Below are 20,086 nucleotides of genomic sequence, written 5' to 3'. Positions count from 1 at the left end.
ATCTGAGAACGAAAACATTGAAATCTTAGCTCTATGCCTCAACACATTTTGATATGTGTTTGATGACGTCACAGCGATTATGATGTAGCAGAAATACGAAGTCACACTTATTCATGCGCTGCATATACAGGCCCCACCGCGTCGCATCATCAGTCGCGGTGAGATAGAGACCAGATACGAGATCGGGAGGATTATTGGCGACGGGAACTTCGCGGTGGTCCGGGAATGTAGGTTGAGGAACACAGAGTCGGAGTTTGCCATGAAGATCATCGACAAGTCGAAGCTGAAGGAAAAAGTATCAATGATAGGTGCTTGGCAGGAACGTAGCCATGGGGAGCTTGGGGGGAAATTGCCCCCTCCCCTAAATTAAATGTAGCCCCTCCCCAACAAAAATGTGTATTTTAATATTATTACAACATTTTCATACCATTGTAATTCATGTTAAATGAGGTTTGCCCCCCCCCCCCCCCCCAGCAACTGCTTTGGCCCTCTAAAAGTTTCTTTTTAGCTACAACACTGGTAATCGTTGTTGTTTATTATCGCCTCGCAAGTTGCAAAGGCATTGGCTGCCATGATTTGTTTGCTAGGATTAAAGTTGTAACTTGCTTAGGTTTGTACTTTGGAGCACAACGTTTGAATGGTGGTTTGTAGAACCATGGGGTAACATCTAACCAAGACTTTGGAGCCACGAAAATGGCCAGTGTAGCATCTGTAATGATTCCTCCGAGAAGTTATTTTTAACCAGTTGTGTTGACGTGATTATTTAGTTGAGGTAGAGATATCGTAGCAAAATTATTCCCAGAAGTTTGGATTTTCCCCCATCATGGGGTAATTTACCCTAGCATGGCAACCATGTATGACAATTATATTTCACTGGCATGTGGCTGTGTTCTACCAATGCGCGTTAAACAACGAGATTGTTTTCCACCCAACTCACACAATTCCAATCCACAGAGAACGAGATCGCCATCATGAAGAATTGCCGGCATCCTAACATAGTGCGGCTGATAGAAGAGTTTGAAACTAAAGATGAGATCTACTTGATCCTCGAGTACATCAAGGTGGGAATCGCATTGTATTTTCTTCTTCTGCGTTTCCGCGTGCGCGGAGATTTTGCCAAAGACATTTTGCCAAAACCCATTATACCGAAGGACATTTTGCCGAAAGGACAAATTGCCGAAAGGACAAATTGCCGAAAGGACAAATTGCCGAAAGGACTAATTGCCACCAAGTCTTGTTACTATGCAAGCAGGGCCTTTGAACTGGTAATCGGCATTTAGTCCTTTCGGCAATTAGTCCTTTCTGCAATTAGTCCTTTCTGCAAAATGAGTTTCGGTAAAATGTCCATTCGGCAAAATGTCCTTCGGCAAAATGGGTTTCGGCAAATTGTTTTTCGGCAAAATGCCCGGACACCGTTTTTCCGTGCGTTTAATGACGGATTGACCTTTGGTGTGAACTCGTTTGTCACACAGAATGCATGTCGTGTGTGCAGCTTATTTCAAGCATCATCCTTAGACAATAGAATGGATGGAATGGGTTGGGAAGGGTACCCAGACAGCAAACCAACAGTTTTTCACATTGATTCTCACATCATCGACAAGTCAAAGCTGAAGGAAAAAGTATCAATGATAGGTGCTTGACAGGAACGTAGCCATGGGGAGCTTAGGGGGAAATTGTTGGTTTGCTGTCTAGATAATATAGACAACGAATTTGCGTCGGGAAGAAAAAACCACGACCAAGAAGATTGTATGACTATAGTAATGATTGTAATGGTAATAATAATGATTGTATGATGTAGTGATGATGTTGTAAATGAATGATCAAGTATAGAATGCGCATTGTATGTTGATTGTTGAATCTCACCATCCTATATGTTGTTGCAGGGTGGCGACTTGTTCGATGCGATCACCGAAAGTGTGAAGTTCACCGAGCGTGACGCGGCCAACATGGTGGCCGACCTGTCAGAGGCGCTCAAGTTTCTCCATTCCAAGAACATTGTCCACCGGGATCTGAAGCCGGAGAATCTATTGGTACGTTCCGTAGGGGAGGGTGGCACATACCCAGCAACTTGGTTTGTCAGGGAAAACGTGCAAAAGTGTTTCCTAAACACATATTTGTGATACCATAAATGACATTAATACCACGGAAGTGCTCAATGCCAAGCGCAATGCTAAGCACAGCCAATGCATGTAACTGAAATCACTGAAATCAAAGTAATCTGAACAGCCACTTTCGTTTTGATTTTATGCGATATTGTGAATTTGTTAATGTAGGTGTCACGTAACAAAGACGGTAGTATGACGTTGAAGCTGGCCGACTTCGGGCTCGCCATGGAAGTGACCGAACCGATCTACACAGTGTGTGGTACACCCACATATGTCGCCCCTGAGATACTAGCTGAAACCGGTATGAACTGGGATAAACTAGAATTCAGTGGTTCCCAACTCATGGGTCGCGACCCAAAGTTGGGTCGCCCGATAATTTTTTTGGGTCGCTTGTTTTTCAGGCATATTGCATCTTGGGCGAAAAAAATAACAGTAAAAAAAATTAAAACGTGATGAGATCGATCACAAAACTGGAAAATATAAACACAAGTCATGAAGCGTTTCATGTCGAGACATCGGAAAGCTTTGTAGCATGATCGTAGTGCAAGAAGTTTTAACAATTTTCGCTTTTATTATTGTTATTATTATTATTAAATGTAAACCCAACAAAAATTTCAGTCTCAAACATAAATTAACTTGACAAAATTACGGGATATATATTGTAACGTGCACTATATGTCACGAACGCTATGTAGGACAAACCATGACAACGTTTTCCACACGTTGGGCGACACATAGTCTGGTGTGGTAAAACCGCATCAAAGACAAAGCCCCAAGTGCTGTATGGACTTATTGCTTTCTCCACCGAGAGGCCTTTGCTGCAAAAAAGCTGTCTCAAGAGCTGCACGAAGCGTTGAATGATGTGAAGTGTGTAAACTTCATCAAAACAAGTCCACTAAATCAGCATTTGTTTTCGTCTTTGTGGATTCTGATTATTATCAAGCATTGCTGTTGCACACAGAAGTGCAATAGTTGTCACGAGGTCGTGTCCTGAAGCGAGTTTGTAATTTGCGAGAGGGGATTGCTACCTTCCTGAGGCAACAGAACTGTGTGAGATTAGCCGAGAAGTTTTTGCAAGAAGATTTCAAGGCAAAAGTTGCTTGCCTTGCCGATATATTTGACTCTGTGAATTTTAAAATTTATCTATGCAAGGCAACGGTTTTACGGTGATTGATCGCGCCGCAAAAGTTTCTGCTTACTACAAAAACTCATATTCTGGAAAAGTTATGTCATCAGAGATGAGTACAATATATTTCCTCAGCTAACGCAATATATCTGTGGCAATGAAGTTGATATTAAGCAAACGATATAATTAGACACCTGGAACAGTTTGCCAAAAAGTTTATTCACTGCTATGGATTGGATAATTGATCCATTTGTTGGAAAAGATCTACCTCAACTTTCCATCCATGTTGCAGAACAGTTTATGGACATAACGATAGAAATAGCAAACCGTAAGCTATTTCTTTTGCGTCCTTCAAAGACAAATGCCCCAAAGATTCTGCAAACATCCGCTTTTGGGCTTCCATCTACAAAGTGTATCTCACAGTTTCACAATTAGGGATTCAAAAACAGATTCCATTTGCAACAACTTGGCTTTGTAAGATTGGATTTAGCGCCATGTGTGTATTGAAAACTGAACAGCAAAACCGGCTGGAAGTTAAAGCCGACATGCGGCTATGCCTAAGCAAAATAACGCCTCGATTTCAAAAACTCACTGACAGCAAGCCAGCACAGTTATCTCATCAGTGATTTGATGAACATATTATCTTCGGAAAAAGTTACTGCTTTTGTAGCGCTGTTTGTCAACACAATCTTGTATGGCTTTTAAAATATTACGACAATTTGCTTGGGTCGCAAGATTTTACCGAACTGAATTTTTTTTTTAAATGGGTCGCCTTAGAAACGAGTTGGGAACCACTGAACTAGATGGATGTGGTTAAAAATGTTGGTTTTTGTTTTGATAGCGTTATGAGAAATAGCTTGACGCTTTCATTAAAGTTGTGATTGTTTTCGTGTAAGATCACTGTTAATTTCTTAATTACGTTGTCTCTCTCTTTATGTCGTCACTGCATTCGTTAAGTAGCCTATTTGCTGACATAAAACAAAAGCATTGGTCAAATACCATAGCAATGCCTTGTAAGCACTGTCATCTTGCAAGTCATCTTGCAAGATGAAGATGACAGTCATCTTACTGTCATCTTGCAAGTCGGCAGCAATGGCGAGTGGTTAGCGCGTTGGGCTCACAGTCGAAAGCCTGCATGTTCGACTCCAGCCACCCGCACTTGCTGTTGTTTCTCTAGGCAAGAAACTTTACGATAATTGTCTCTACCCAGTGATCGATTTCGAGTAATGGGTAGTACCAAATTTAAGTCATAAGTAGAGTAGACAACCGGAAACAGACATTGCCGTCGTCTGCAGCGTGGGTCAGGTGTAGCCTATGTCGGAAGGCGTACACCGATGCATAGCGCTCAAGACCGCTTTCCCGCAATGCAGGATAAAGATAAACAAACAAGATTGCTATAAATGTTGTTATTTTATTATTATTATTAATATAGATATCATAGCACAAGTTTCAATGCATTTCTGCATGAAGTCATTTGCAGCTGATTTAGGTTTGTCAGTTTCACACTGTTACGTCACTATGTGTCTTTGTCTTCCAGGGTACGGGCTTGAGGTGGACATGTGGGCGATGGGCGTCATCACTTACATCCTTCTTTGTGGGTTTCCTCCCTTCCGGAGCCTAGAAAGAGATCAGGAAGAGCTTTTTGAAATCATCCAGTTGGGCGACTATGAATTCCTTTCTCCCTACTGGGATACCATCTCGCAAGGTCTGTAGAGCTGTGGCGCTCAGACCAGACACTTTATTTGGTTCAGAACCTGGTCTGGTTCAGATCTGTACTGGGTAAAGTAGTTGTCCGGGACTGCAGCTGCCAAGGCAGAAAGCAAACTGTCTTGCGGAAGTTAATTGTGAAAATTAGACCTTCTTTGTATACTTGAGTTAAAAATGGGGTCGGTTGCTTTCTAAAAGTGATATTACATCTTATTCTTGTTTGGCGCTTAGTATTGAAGGAATGGATTCAAGGTAATGAAGTACTCGGCTACTCCGATACTGTCTGCTTTCTAAATTGCTGAAAGTCTGCAAACTTTGAATCGATGTAAAAATGACTGATTTTGTTGTCTGGGTGGACTTTGGTAATTAAAACATAACATTTTAACCAGTTTTTCTACATTTCTCCCGAGATGCTGAGTTTTATTTTTAACAACAATCTTAGTCTTAAACATCTTTGTTGCAGCCGCAAAAGATTTGATCCAGCGCCTGCTTGTGGTCGACACCAAGAGGCGCTACACAGCCGAACAAGTGCTCACTCATGCGTGGATCCAGTCGGAAGGGGCGTACAAAGGGCCCAACTTGCAACGGGAGATCACGATGAACCTAGAAAAGAATTTTGGCAATAGAGGTTACAGAAGAGGAAACGCCCCATAAAGGGATAACTGGTTGGGGCTACTTTCCTAAAAGCCCCTGCGTCAAATTATCAGGCCATGTGAAATATTTTGGGGGGCAATAGCTACTTTTGCTTCGAATCCAATTAATCACTTTATATGTTCATATCTTTATTTTCTTTCGTGTAGCATTGTCATTTTTCTTGTCGAATTTTGATTGTTTTGTCATTTCCAGGACTATCAGTATCACCACATGCCCCAGAAGAAGCAGCTTGAAGATCAAGCAGCCTTATATTTTGACACCTGCAACGCAACACCCGTAAATTGTCTAAGCGACATCGGACAACCCTGTATTGTATCGTTTATTGTTATGTTACAATTACAATATCTCCTTGTGTTGTCGTCAGATTTAATTATTAACTAGGTCTCCTCAAGCCCTCAACCGTTTTATGTTCGTAACATTTTTATGTATGTTTTCTTCATTGGAGCCAATTTTTTACATTTTGTACATTTTGAAGAACTATGGGACATTGCAATGTGGCTTTAAAATCACACAATTTCTACTCGAACTGTGGAAGAAATCAATCACGCGCGGTTGTCGAATCTCATTAGACGATTACCTAACGCCTGTTCCAACAGGCTGCGTTATTAGCTGACTGCTGAAAACCGTGCCACACGAACAAATTATATGTTACAGCGTAGTTTATATTTGTAGTTTGTAACTTCTTGTTTCTGACATTTCTGGTACGTGTTGACCATAATGTATATTTCTCTTAAGGCTCCGCGACATTTTATTCGGACCAAACAAAGCGAATCGAATGTTTCGTTTTGAAATATTCTTACTGGAGTGCAATTATCTCCAAGGACGTATTATTTATAAACGTGTTTGCTCGCTATGACGTTAAATGATACGACAACCACCACCACCAACTGGTCATGCCACTGCTGGCATATGATCTCCAATTCTCCATATACACGTCATTCTGTCATTCACTGTTTTATTCAAATGAAATATTTACCCCCTCATAAATTTTTCATGCAAGTATAGATTGATATCATTTTTGGGACCTTTTCAAAACAACGAAGATGCTCGTAAGGTTTTTCATAACGACTCTTGTTTTCAGATAGAATTTCTAAAAGTTTATCCGTCCTGTGCAGTTTCAAATTTTAGTGGTGGATCCAAAGCTAGGAACGAATGATTTAAACGGCTCTACGTTCGGTTCCTGCCCATACGTATTGTGTTTATGATCAGTAGCATTGATAGGGGTAGTTGCTTTTATACCCGAGATGAATTCAGGGAAGAGCCTTTTCAAAGCACGCCGTAGCTTATTGAAGAAAACACCTCTCATTTCTTTAGAAATCGTGGCTTTGCATCCAACTCATTTTCAGACCACTGCTTACTTTGAAAAAAAAACACCTCTTTTTTCGATATTTTTATTAGTCTTTTCGTTAACTTAGGGTTTTTCTTTTTTGAAAAGAAGTATCTTGGTGTGGGGGCTCAAATATCTCACAAGTAGCCTAATGCCCCAATTATCCTCCAAACGACACTTCATAAACCAACTTTTTTATTGCCTGACCGTGCGGAATTGACAACGGGTAGGAAAAGTGATTTGTTGCCTTGGAAAACTGATTGTGAAAACCAAGCCGCTTGTTTGCTTGTGATTCTTGCAAAAAGACGGCATGAAATTCCATCGAAACTGCGCTTGTGTGGTCCGCCTAGCTCCTTTCGTAGGCCTGCCTTTAGCTGGTAGCTACTCTACGGTTGGTTGTCTGTTTCGTTGATTAACGGTTGACACAATATCCCAACGGGTTAACCTATTGAGCAAGACGTAGGCTTATACTTTGCATTTGCCCAAACTCATTAAAATAGAAACTGGATTTTCGTCAAAATTTGGTGATTACTTTAGGTTTGAAATCAAAGCTAAATAAAAGATTTTCGGACCACACAAGAATTTTAATATATTGTTTGTTTATTCTACCCAGTTTCTTAACTGTTGACACTATTATTGGGCCCAAAGATCTATCAGCCAAAATTAAAAGCCCTTTTTTTCTTTTCATGGTGAATAATACGCTTTCATAAAATGTACCGTAAATATCGAAAGGAACATGAGGCTGAAGCAAACTATTTCATCTAACTTCACGTCATAAACTCCTTTATTGCGTAGCCGTAGCCTTCTATAGTCATCAGTAGCTTAATTAGCCGAGGTAAAATAAACGTCTGTTTTGCTTTGGTTCAACTAGATTCAACATTTGCAGACGTTGAACCAATGCAAAAAAGACGCATTTTGCTAGCTTAGAGGCTATAGTCCTGTATCGCTGCACATATTAAATATCTATGTTTTAACCATGTAATTTTTTACCTTTATTTCATGATTGGAGATCTGACAGATCCAGTTTTGCTCTAACGATGTTCATATGATTGTGTGGTGAACATGTTGTTGAATGTTTTGATGCTGTGCAATTTATGAGAAGAGCTTTGTGTGGTGCTCCACTGTAGCCTACGTCTCAAATATACCCTGACAACTATGTTGTGTGACGTCATCGACTCGTGGTGAATAAGCTACGTTGTAGCCTAGGTTCCATATCACGTTGTAGTGACGTCATAGCTGAATGGCGTTTAGTGTTTTCCTACATCAGATGCGGTAGCATCCGCAGTGTTGCAAAACGATAAGTTTCCTTTAAAGCTCCCGTCGTTGGCGATTTAGGTCTCCAGCAACTTCACAACAGAGAAACTCGGCCTAAAGCTTTGCTAGTTGCTCTTTCCGAATCTATGGTGCTCTTATCAATTTTCAGTATCGTAGCATGTTAGCTCATGCTTGTGTTAGATAGGTGCTTCTTGAGAAAAGTGCTTCTTGTTATCCAGAAGTGGCCAGCTTATATTGATGGAAGACCTGAGTTGCTTTTTCACCGCTTTTAGACAGAAGCTGCTAAATCCAGATCAGTCTGATTAGCTAAAATTTACGTTTCACTTTTCTTTTTTCCTACTATAAATAACTTCACCATATTATAGTTATTATTATTAGACCAACATGGCGCAGTCTTATTTACAAAGGCGCAGAATCAGCTGAGAAACGTCATACGCTATCTGTTGTCAAAAAACGAGAACACTGCAAGGCCCGTGAGCCTTAAACAAGAACTCCAGCCAACCATCCTTCCCGTGTCCATCCTGCAGCAGAAGTTTCACCGCACAGATAGGCCTCATCAGTCAACTCCGCACTCATGTACACAGACCATAGCCTACTTTAAAGCTTGATTCAGTCTCATTGGCCCTTCGGAAACGAAGGGCGAACATCACCTCATTTCGGTTTATTTTATTTTGATGACAGCTCCTGAAGAGAGACAAAAAAATGCAGGTTTGAGCAACTTTCCACTCGCTAAATTTTAACCGTGGCAATTTTTCATGCAGTAGCTAGTAGGCTGGCTATTTACAAAATAGTTTCGACAATTTGAAACAAGTCAAAGGGATCTAGGTGGTACTTTTGGACCCGGGCCCGGATTTCAAAGATTCCCCGCGACTTCAAACAAAATCAAGATCTTAATATGATCAGATCTAAAGGAATTGCTATCAGAGGTTAAAACAGCCACTTCAGCCGTCAGATGGTAAAGTACCGGGCCCACTTCAGCCACCAAACAGAAAAACGAAATTTAGTTTAGTATTGTATAGTGATTTCCCTAACCACGAATATTTAGTGAAATATAACCTGTATCACGAATTTCAAAATAAACAAGTTAATGTTTGTTTCAACTCAAAAACTGAAATGGCACAGGTAAGAAGATCGCTATCCCTCTTTCTGGACTAAAAATTAGACCAAAACCGCTTTTCAGATTGCAGCAATCATCAAATGTTTGACCTAAGCTCAAAAACCTTTCCCAAATCAAGTTCAAAACTTTCTCACCGTCTGCACTAACTTAATTTGCTTTAAATTCTCTTCTGGTGAGCCTAGAATGACCAGCGAAACATCAATGGAATCGAAAAGTAATACTCTAGCGCCATGTGACAAACAAAGTTCAAAAAAGCAACCGCTAAATAGAGATAATAAGTTTCGCGGTTCGGGAAATTTTAAGATTGCTCAAGATTTGTTAAACAACCATGCTTTTGGCATATCGAGTTTGATCTATTCCTCTTAATTTTCAACTTTGAACGGCATATGTCATTCTCATTTTAACAGCAAGCTTCATATTTGTAACATGGTCAAAGAAAAGGGCTATATCACTAGCTGAAAACGTTCGCTTTTTGTTTTTATAATGTTGAATGTAGTGTTGTTGCTGAGTTATGTCTGTTTATTGTCAATTAAAGGGGCCCGAGAAATCCTGTCAACGGCTCTGAACCTTTTACAACTTTTCTTGAACAACGCCTTGGCTGCCTTAAGATAGTGACGGTGAAACTAATTTCTACCATCCCTGCTTTGAGCTGTTGAAAATATATTGACTTTGGTGTTCTACACTTACGAAGAAGCGAGCAGTCGAACACAATATTCAACTGTTCGAGTTCAATTTTATTTTTCATTGCTGTGCGAACATATAGAAAACAATAAGTAAACACACGAAATCGGCACCAAGTTCAGTTCAGTTTAATTGTTCTGTTGGCAAAAAAGAAAGAAAAATAAACAAAAGGGAAAGATGACAAAACTTTTTGATTTAAAATGTGCATCGAAAATACTGTTTGAAAAATACTGGGCCTACCTTAAAAATGCATAACAACCAAACTAAGAAAAGAGAAAAAAACGAAACCTTTTTTTCGTCGGTTGTAAATATAGACCTAAGCTACAAAAGTTCTACTCTCCTTATGTCACCTTGTTCGATAAAACTTATATAAAAACAGCGCTGCAAAGTTGACAATAGGCCTACTTTTCATGATAAAAAAGCAGCACATTGACAACATATTGCATTGCATAGGCTATCTAATCAGTGTTGTACGCGTCATTGAAATATATTGACGGCGTCAGCGTCAGCGCGAATTGCCTAAAAACTTGACGGCGTAAAGTACTGCGTAAGCTCTTAAAGAAATTGACGGCGTCAGCGTCAGCGCTAATTTCTAGCGCTATTTTTTGCCAGCGTCTTATAAAACGGAAATATCTCAACCAAGTTTAGGCTAACAATAGCTATAAATAAAGAGCAGGTAGGCCTATTATGTTTTGAGACTGTATTGTAATTAGCTGCTTAGCTTATTAGTAGGGCCATTTTAATTTGACTTAGCCTAAAAAAAAATTTTTTGACTTTATTTTTATCAAATTTTGACTTTATTTTGAACTAACGAAATTGCTTATTTATAGAGGGTACAGTTCTTTCTTGAATTGATACCACTTACCAAAACATAATATTTTATCGATTTCAGACCCAAACGTAATACTTTGTCGAAAAGTCAAGGTGTTTTATGGATTATAAAAAGTTCGTTGTGTTTTATAGCGATAGAAAAATCTCCACAAATGTAACTTTTGCTGAAGACAGAAGACGATTTAGCTTGCTTAGGCATTTTTGTACTACAGAATGTCAGTAGGCTATTCCTAAAATCAAAACTGTTGATCTTCGAAAAGACCATATTTGTGAAGAGGGAGTGTTTTATAACAATTATATAACGACGTAACAATGAATAAACAAAAGACAATTTGCGATAAAAGTTACTGCTGATCCGTGGTCATTGTGACATATTTCCTGCTTTTATAGGTTAATATGGTTTAATTGTGTCGCAGTTCCTGATTTGCAATGCTTCCACGAGGATTTTGACAAAAATTACTCTCTAGAAACACAGAATTAAGTTTGTTAAAAGCCATAATTTGACAAATTTCGACTTTATTATCAATTTTGACTTTATCTTGACCTATAAACTTCTTAGAAACAGTCCCTTAGGTGCTGAAAACAACTTTATTCTTTGATTTGTGAATAAACGAGGTCCTTAAAAAATTTTGTCTTTATTGACTTTTGCGGGCCCTGCTTACTAGTTATTTCCTTGCAGAAAAACAAGCATTTCAAAACGTTTGCCTGACAATCTGCTGCGTTTGGGACGCATATTGTCCTTTCCAAGTGAAAACATGCGTTCCATAGCAGCGCTGGTTGGTAGCCTATTGGTGTGTTGTATTTCAAAAACAAGTTGAAAACGTTTAGGCTACTCGGAAAGGTATCACTGTTCCAAGCGTGCTGTGATAGTTTAGCATGTAGGCTATAAATATTTTAACGAGGTCCACTGCACCAATATCGTTCTTTTCAGGGGCATAGAGCTCTTGAAATAAAGTATCTTCAACGTCCGCGATGCCATTCATGGATTTTTCGCTTTCTGTCTCTGATCCCTCGTTCTCAATACATGGGTGATCACCATTTGGCGAACTTCTTCCGCGTGTATTCCAGGGAGCCATTCCAACCAACGCAAAAGCCGGTAATTCGGATGAGTCGCGTTGGCCAGAATACATTGTGAAACTCTTATTGTGTAACGAGATTTTCCATGAAAAAAATGACGCATAGCGCTTGACGCTTAAAATCGGCAAAATAGTTGACGGCGCTATCACTTCCGTCAACTGAAAAATAAATTGACGGCGCTAGCCTCAGCGTCAACAAAAAGTTGACGCCGTCAAATGACGCCGTCAAATGACGCCGTCAAATTGACGGCGTCAACGTACAACACTGGCTATCTTACAAGGAAACTATCTGCTACTACTTAGTTGCTATAAGATGAAAGACTTGTAACTCAGCAATATACACTTTAAAATTTGATTTTCACAGTGTAGCCTAACTACTTCAACAAAGCTAGGCTACCTATAGCCTACTAGACATACGGTAACTAAAAAATTAATTGAGTCAAAATCAGAGATGTACGTATAGGCTACGCCGCAAATTCTACGCCGCATACTTGCGCCGTAGACTTTTTGTTTACGCTAACACTTGCGGCCACATTTTATTGGATAGTTTGCGCTTGAGACTATACGCCGTAAAGTTTTCGCGGTTTTTTAGCGCGTAGCGTCAACGCATACTTTTTAATGTCTTTTTTTCGCTACAACACGCCAATACCTTTCAGCGCTGCAGTTGAAAGAATGTTTTCAATGGGCAAAGACATAGCCTATTGGAACCAAAACACAGCAAAATGTCAGATGAACACTTTCAGATGCTTGTGTTTCTTCGTGGAAATTCAAAATAAAACTTGTTTGTTTTAAGTGGTTACCGTGTGAATGTTTGGCACCTAGCAAACAAATTAGTTTACGCTAGTGTATGCGCTGACGCTGACGGCGCCAACTTTTTTTTTCAAGTTGCGTTGACGCATACGGCGTATGTTTTTTCGAACGTTTGCGTTAACGCTGACGGCGTCAATATTTTTTGTATGCGCGTACATCACTGGTCAAAATGGCAGTAATGTTACATATATTAGCCTACACAGAAAACCCAAACATTAGATTTCAACAGGGCCGGATTTACCAGTAGGCAGTTGCCCAGGGCGGCAAAATATACGAATATTATGAAATATATTACATTGATAATACTGTACGTGAATATAATAATTCACAACAGATATATAGCAAAAAGCTCACTGCTTGCAGTTTGAGCACTTTGGCAAGAAATTGGAAGAGTGGACCGCTGGCACTTCGCCGCCCAAGAGGACACGTCCTCGCATACCACGTCCACGCAAACCACGCTTCAATCGTGGCGCCCGGGCTCGCGCGGATCGCCGTCGTTCGAACGGGGTTCTCCTCGGTCGGACGGCGGGGGTTCGTGCGGGAACGGGGGCCCGATATCGTAGGGGCGTGGGGTTGCGAGCCGCCTTCTCGCGGGACGCGAAGGGAACGGTCCGCCGGATCGTTGAAGGCAAAAACAGTGACCGTCGTTGCGAAATCCCACCTCAAGAAATTGAGGAGAGATTTCGACGCGACATGACCGCTCCTGAAGCTGGGAGTTGCTCGCAGATGCCCGAGTGGATGAACTCCCACCGTTACGAGCATGATAATGTAAACCTCTTCCCCGTCGATGATGGTGAAGGTCCCATTACGGCCCGGGAGGTGGAGGCGGTCCTCCAGTCGCTTGATGTCGGTTCCGCCCCTGGTTCTGACGGATTGTCCTACGGTTTCTGGAAGACCCTGGACTCACGAGGGGGACTCTTGGCCAGCCTTTTCGAGACCTGCCGGATCAACCGTCGTGTACCGGACCAGTGGAGAACCAGCAGGATCACACTCATATGTAGAGACCCTGAGGGTGACCTGCACGATGTCAGCAACTGGCGGCCCATCTCCATCTGCCGAAACATTTATAAAATCTACGCCGCCGTATTGGCCCGGCGCCTGCAGCGATGGGCGGTGGAGGGGAATGTTATCAGCCGAGAGCAAAAGGGATTCATGCCCACAGAGGGCGTCTATGAGCATGTGTTCATGCTCGACACCATCCTCTCGGATGCACAGTCACGCAAAAGGCCTGTGTCAGTTGCGTTTCTGGACATTCGAAACGCCTTTGGCAGTGTCCGGCACGAATGCATAGCCGAGGTCCTGCGTCATTTCGACGCCCCCACAGACCTTATTGAGTGCATCTCCGACATATACGTCGACGACACCTGCACCGTCCGCTGCGGCAATGGTGAAACCGACCGTATCCCTGTGGGGCGGGGAGTCCGTCAGGGCTGCCCGTTGTCTGGGCTGCTATTCAATTTGGTCATCGAGGTGCTCCTCAGGGGCGTCCGTGACAAAACGGATTGTGGCTACAACCTTCCTGCAAAAGAAGACGACATCAAAGTGCGTTGTATGGCTTATGCGGACGACATCTGTCTCGTTTCTTCCGATCGCGAGCAGATGATCTCTCTTCTATCTGCTACTGATCCCTTCTCTTCCTGGTCCGGGCTACGGTTCAACCCACGCAAGTGTGGCACCCTTTCCTATGGGAAAGTGTCGGCGTCCCGTCTGCGGGTCGACCCAAAACCTTTCTCCCTTGCCGGGGAGGAAATTCGAGTTATCCCCAAAGGCGAGACGTATAAATACCTCGGCGCTCAAACCGGTTACGCCTCGGACACATCCCTAACCCAACCCTTCATCTCCACTCTGGAGAAGCACATTTCTTTATTGATGAAATCCTTTCTTACCCCAAGCCAGAAACTTCTGGCACTCACTTCCATCATTCTCCCGTCCGCGTCATACCATCTGCGAGTGCGGCGCTTTAGACAGTATGAGCTTCTGAAGCTTGACCGACTGGTTTTGCGGTGTTTGAAGGTGGCGTGGCGTCTTCCCAAGTGGGCCTGCAGCGCGTTCTTTTACTGTAAGCCTGCATTGGGAGGTTTGGGCATCACGAACTTGTGTCGCGAAAGTGGCACGCTTTCGCTAGCTCATGCTTTCAAGATGCTGACGTCACCTGACAGCATTGTCTCTGCCGTCGCTCTCGGGCAGCTTAGGCGTCATGCCTGTCTGAGGTTCGGCACTCCAGATCTCACGACTGACCACCTGGCCAGTTATCTGAATAGTGACCCCCCTCCTGACGGCGCCCGTTCTAGACCGTGCCCTACAGGCGAGAGCCTGTGGGGCCGTGTCCCGGCGGCCACCCGTCGCCTGAACGTACGTTGGTCCACCGCCCGGATGGCGGCCTTGAGTTGGCCACGGGGAGCTCCACAATCACCCCTCCCATCCCTCGGGAGCTATGCCCCGACGAGCTCTCGAGCTCTGACGGCCTTGGGCGTTCCTACTCGTGGGGTAGCAGTGGTGGCTAGAAAAGTGGCTTCCCTCTCAATCGAAGGATCCTTCCGCGTCTGGAAAGCTTGGAACGCCGGGCTCACTTGTGGAGGGGCTACGTCATAGAAAAGACGACTTCAGCGATCAGAAACTTATTCCCCAATAACAGAAACGTTGCAGTAGCCTAAGTATCCGAGCGCGCAAGACAGCAAACCGTTTAGACGTCATAACCTTATATCAATTGTCTTAAAATTCATCACTTTGTATCATCAACTTATGTCTATAAACCAGTGCCATCTTTTTTATAATGCTCCAGTCTCATCAAACCCAATTAAGCATTCAAAAATGAACAAAGGAAAGGAATAAAATGTCTCATGTACATTGTGAATCGAGACTGGTTTAACAGCAATTAAGTAACTTCAATCATCACTATATCTCTATGTATTAATCAATCAATTGTTTCAAATTATCTTACGCTGCCTTCGCCTTGTAACGCTGTTCTTGCCCGCTCGGATCAACCTTGCTCTGCCTTCAACGCATTGATCAACACGATCCCCTGATCAACTCGATGCAGCCTCAAAATTTCCACCCCAATTTTCTACTTTTTCCTAGTAATGTAGCCTATCAGTGCCTCTGGTTTCGATCGCTAGCCTCCCCGACCCAACTGGGCGAACCTGCCTCAATGTCTGGCCAGTGCACATCCGTGCTCGCCGAATCAAAGCTTACTCTTCTCCAGTGAATATGTATTATATTCCCACCTATATTTTTTGTTTCTATTGATTAATCGAGCCTCTGCTCCACATTTTCATTTGAATTTCGTCTGCCACGAGAGCCAAATTATCCTTAAATAGTTGACTCTCTTCCTCGTGGTAGACCCCAATTTTATCCGGTCTGCCTACTAGCAGACCGGGTATAAGAGTCAAGTACCTGCGCCGAGATCGCGTAAAGGAGACGTGGGCGCCGCCCGGCGGTCAATTACTGCCGGTTTCAGCGTCCACACGCGACGGGTCGCCCGGCCCGTCGCAGGCCATCTTTCTGGGCAATGCAGAAAGAGCCTGTCTCCCTGGCCCGTTCCACCATTCTAAATTTGCGGGCGGGTCATGTAACGTTTTCGATCCACACTCTCCCTTCACAGGTACCTCGACTCCCCAGCCTGGCCCCCGCGACCTAAGCTGGTGGACTTACCCCTCCGGGTGCATCGTCACCCCTAAATCACGCCACTCCCCGCCGCCGCGGGGTGTGGTAGGCCGGTTTTCGAAAAGTCTTCGACCTGGCTATGTTTGTTTGTGCTCTCTCGCCATGTCAATCCTTTGTACCCGTGCGCTGTTGATGCGAATAAAACAGTTTAACACCGTTGTACGCTGTCTGCAGCAATTAATAAATATGTTATCACATCACACACATTTATAAACAGTGCGGCAAGTCATGTATGGCAAGTCATCACCCCTAGAGTACTTCACGCTTGATTGGTTTTCAACAATATGTGCTGCTTAGCGCTTCTTTTAGTTATCTGTCTCGCTTAGTATGGAAGACTAGGCTTTGTCTGTGCAATTTTTATTAATCTTTGTTCGGTTTGTTTCACTGTTAGTAAATTTAAAGGAGCCTAGAAAAAATGTTTTTAGTCAATGTTAGGTTGATGGAAAAGTTGCAGGCTATTTTGTGTACTTGCCTTGATGCTTAAAGTATGTAGGCTAAACAAGGCAAAAAGTAAGACTAGTATACGAAAGAACTTTAGTTTCATGAAGTTTTATAAAAATGGCGGCATTGAGGACAAATGAAAACAAGTGTCTGTGTTGTATCGAAAAATCGAAAATCACCATCGAAAATTTTTTTTGGGGGCGGCAGTACTTTTCTCATCTGCCTAGGGCAGCACTTAGGCTAAATCCGGCCCTGGATTTCAATACTCTAAATTACATTTTTTGGGGGTGGATCAACCCTCCTTGCGACCCAACTCTCCTATGGGTCTCCGGTCTACCCTAGCCCAACAGCATTTTACTTTCACACCAACACAGTAACACACTGCCAGCAGTTCTTTCATGTAGGCTACCGGTACCCTAATTTAAGAGCAGTTACGAAAGCCCATTAATAAGTGTTCCGCCCCGTTAGTTCAGTGGTTACGCGCCTGGTTCAAGATCACGCGGTGCTGGTTCGACTCTCGGAGTATGCGCTTGAGCAACGCATTTCAGGACTGCTCTCCATTCAACGGAACCTAGTGAATGGAATAATTCCCCGGCAACAAGACTTCAACAATCGGAAAACTTCACTCTGTTAATCTCGGTAACCGGCCCTGCGTCATGCGCCTCTACAAGTAGGCTATGCGAAGTTGCCAGGAATAACCTATCAAGGCCTTGTCAGTCCGAGGATAAAGATTCAAAACAAAACCAATCCAAACCAAGTGGCTTATCATTTTATCACTTGGCCTGTTTTTCTTATAAAAGTAACTTGAATAACAAGTCAATAATTTAACTTAATATAACACTCAGTTCCTTGTTTTTTTAACCTTGATTCTGCGTTTTTACAAATATTCCGCTTACTGCTAAGCAAGTTATTAAATATTCAAGCAGCCAGCATGAATGTTTTCCACGTCACGCGTCATTGCACAAAGCTGCTGGAAAGGTCTAGACTAGACTCTATTCAATTTTTTTTTTCTTTGTCAAAAAAAAAACAGCAATGATATAGTTAGTTACAAATAGTGAACGAGAATAAAACCAACAAAAGGAAAAGGTGACAAAACCACAGAAGATTAAAACGTGCTTGCGATGCACATTTAAAGGTTACGTAGATGAAAGTAAATTAAATAAGCAAAACCACCAAACCTAACATTTAGAACCAGTTGGCTCCACATACGGTACCTTAAGTAACTGGAGGTGTGCCAGCTGATGAAGCCATGCTGGGACAAATGAACCTTACAACCAATGCAAAAAGAAAAATCAAAAACACGAGCATTTAAAAAATAAATGTACGGTACGGTACTGAGCTTACAGTAGATAATACAAAAAAAACTATGTAGCCTACAGTGTTTCGTTTTAAATATAAGTGAAGTGTTCGCAAGTTTCGCAACAACGACAGCAGTATGGTTTTAAAATAGGAATCGATAACTGATGGGTTCAGGAATGTACATTAAGCATGATACTAAAGTGATGATCAGGAATGATGAAAAGTGATAATATGAGAATGGTCTTGATGGCATGCGGGTGACTTCGGTGTCAGAGAGGAATGAAGTTTCTTTGGAGTTTTTTTAAATAGATTTTCAACCAAACTGCTGGATAGTGATACAGTTTCACTGTTCTAGTACTCTTGTCAAACAAATCTACATAACAAAGTAACAAAGAGTCATAAGGAGTGGAGGAAGAGAATGGAGATAAAAAAGACTGGTGAAATCGATCACCACAAGGAACATTTTTGGTCTATTGAAATCTGTGTTTTGACAGAGCTTTTGGAGACTAGACTGTTGTTCTTAAACGTGTACAACCAACTTATTAAACTTAAGTTTTCCACCCCAAATATCTCCTTGATTCAACCATTGTGCAAAAACAATGCCATATATACAATAATGAAGTTAATGTAAAAATGCTTGTGTTTGCTGAGGTCATAAGTGGCCTAAGTTTTAGATAACCTGACACAATATTATTAATGAATGCAGTTTAATCTAATTTCTAAGCTAATCTTGATGTCAATTGGCTAGTAATTTTATTCAACTTATTTCCTATTTACGTACAACAGACTCATCATCAACAAACGTGCATATTTAAGACAACTATTTAGGTGTGCCTAACTAATGCTGAAAACCTTGGCATTAAAAGGCATAATACAAATCAATAAAAACAAAATTTTAAGCATGTTTAAAGTACAGTAGAACAATTTAATCAGATTTTTTTCGTATGAAACACACTCATAGCAAAGTGGCACATTCAAAAACAGTTGCAAAAAATATTACTACTGTACGTTCTTTTTATGTCAATACCATTACCATTTCTTATCTCTAATTGGACTAATTTCTCAACAACATTATTTGCTGATAGCACCTCTTCACACCTGACAGGTAAAGATTTGAATTCTCTTTAAATAAAACTTAGTAACCAAATGAAACAAATCAACATTTGGATAAGACAAAATAAGCTGTATTGTGGATAGTGTGGTAATAAATAAAAAGACAAAAATAATGAAGTATTCAAAAACTGAATATATATATATATGTGATATCGGTATGCAAAAAATTTTTCAAAGCCAAATGATTTCAATCAAGTATATATTAATGAAAATCTTGTCTACAGCGAGTAGATGCAAACTAACATTTCGGTGTTACTCTCCATAATAAGCTGTCATAGAAAACATGAAATTAATTTTCACACCAAGCCCAAAATAACTTGCAGAATTGTAATATATGATATAGGCTACTGACTTACTTCACTCTTTTGATTGCATTTACTACGTTCATTAATTAATTAGGATAGGGTTGAGAATTTTGTTTTCATCATTAGTCGTTATCTCCGCCTGCGGCAGATTGCGCATCAACATGGCTTATTTGTTTCCAAGAGTGGCGATTTTGAGCCAACTCGCCCAGTGTCGTCAAGTGGAGTCCGGTCCATGATTGAATGTTGTCTTGCCATCGTTTTGGTTGTCTGCCACGTTTTCTTTTTCCTTCTACTTTGCCTTCTGTGCAAAGTTTGCTGATTCCGAATTGTGATCTTTTAGTGTGGCCGAACAGTTTTAAAACGTTTGATTTTATTATTGCTGCAATTGGATGTAGTTTTGTCATAGTTAAAAGATCTTCTATTTTTATGTGATCAAGTAACCTTTTGTTGGTCATGCTTCTCATGATGTGATTTTGGAAGGTAGTGAGTTTTTTCATTGTTGATGATGTCCAATTTACGCATTCTAGACCGTACAGCACGACTGGTAAAACGTAGG

At 41.6% G+C, this 20,086-nt stretch overlaps 1 protein-coding gene across 1 annotated transcript in view; it reads left to right on the top strand.

Moving 5' to 3' along the window:
* Positions 1–8,060, top strand: part of LOC145787313 (serine/threonine-protein kinase DCLK3-like) — a 31,137-nt gene extending 23,077 nt beyond the window's left edge. The window contains exons 14-20 of the mRNA XM_082599037.1: positions 131–308; positions 955–1,061; positions 1,884–2,030; positions 2,274–2,406; positions 4,769–4,936; positions 5,402–5,566; positions 5,785–8,060. Of these exons, the coding sequence (XP_082455163.1) occupies positions 131–308; positions 955–1,061; positions 1,884–2,030; positions 2,274–2,406; positions 4,769–4,936; positions 5,402–5,566; positions 5,785–5,825 (939 nt within the window). The 3' untranslated portion in view covers positions 5,826–8,060. The remainder of the gene's footprint in view (positions 1–130; positions 309–954; positions 1,062–1,883; positions 2,031–2,273; positions 2,407–4,768; positions 4,937–5,401; positions 5,567–5,784) is intronic.
* Positions 8,061–20,086: the final 12,026 nt, after the last annotated feature.

Source organism: Aplidium turbinatum, chromosome 18 (genome assembly GCF_918807975.1).
Source record: "Aplidium turbinatum chromosome 18, kaAplTurb1.1, whole genome shotgun sequence".
NCBI classification, from domain to species: Eukaryota; Metazoa; Chordata; class Ascidiacea; order Aplousobranchia; family Polyclinidae; genus Aplidium; species Aplidium turbinatum.
Note: the sequence above shows the minus strand (reverse complement) of the source record. Positions and strands in the feature narration are given on the sequence as shown.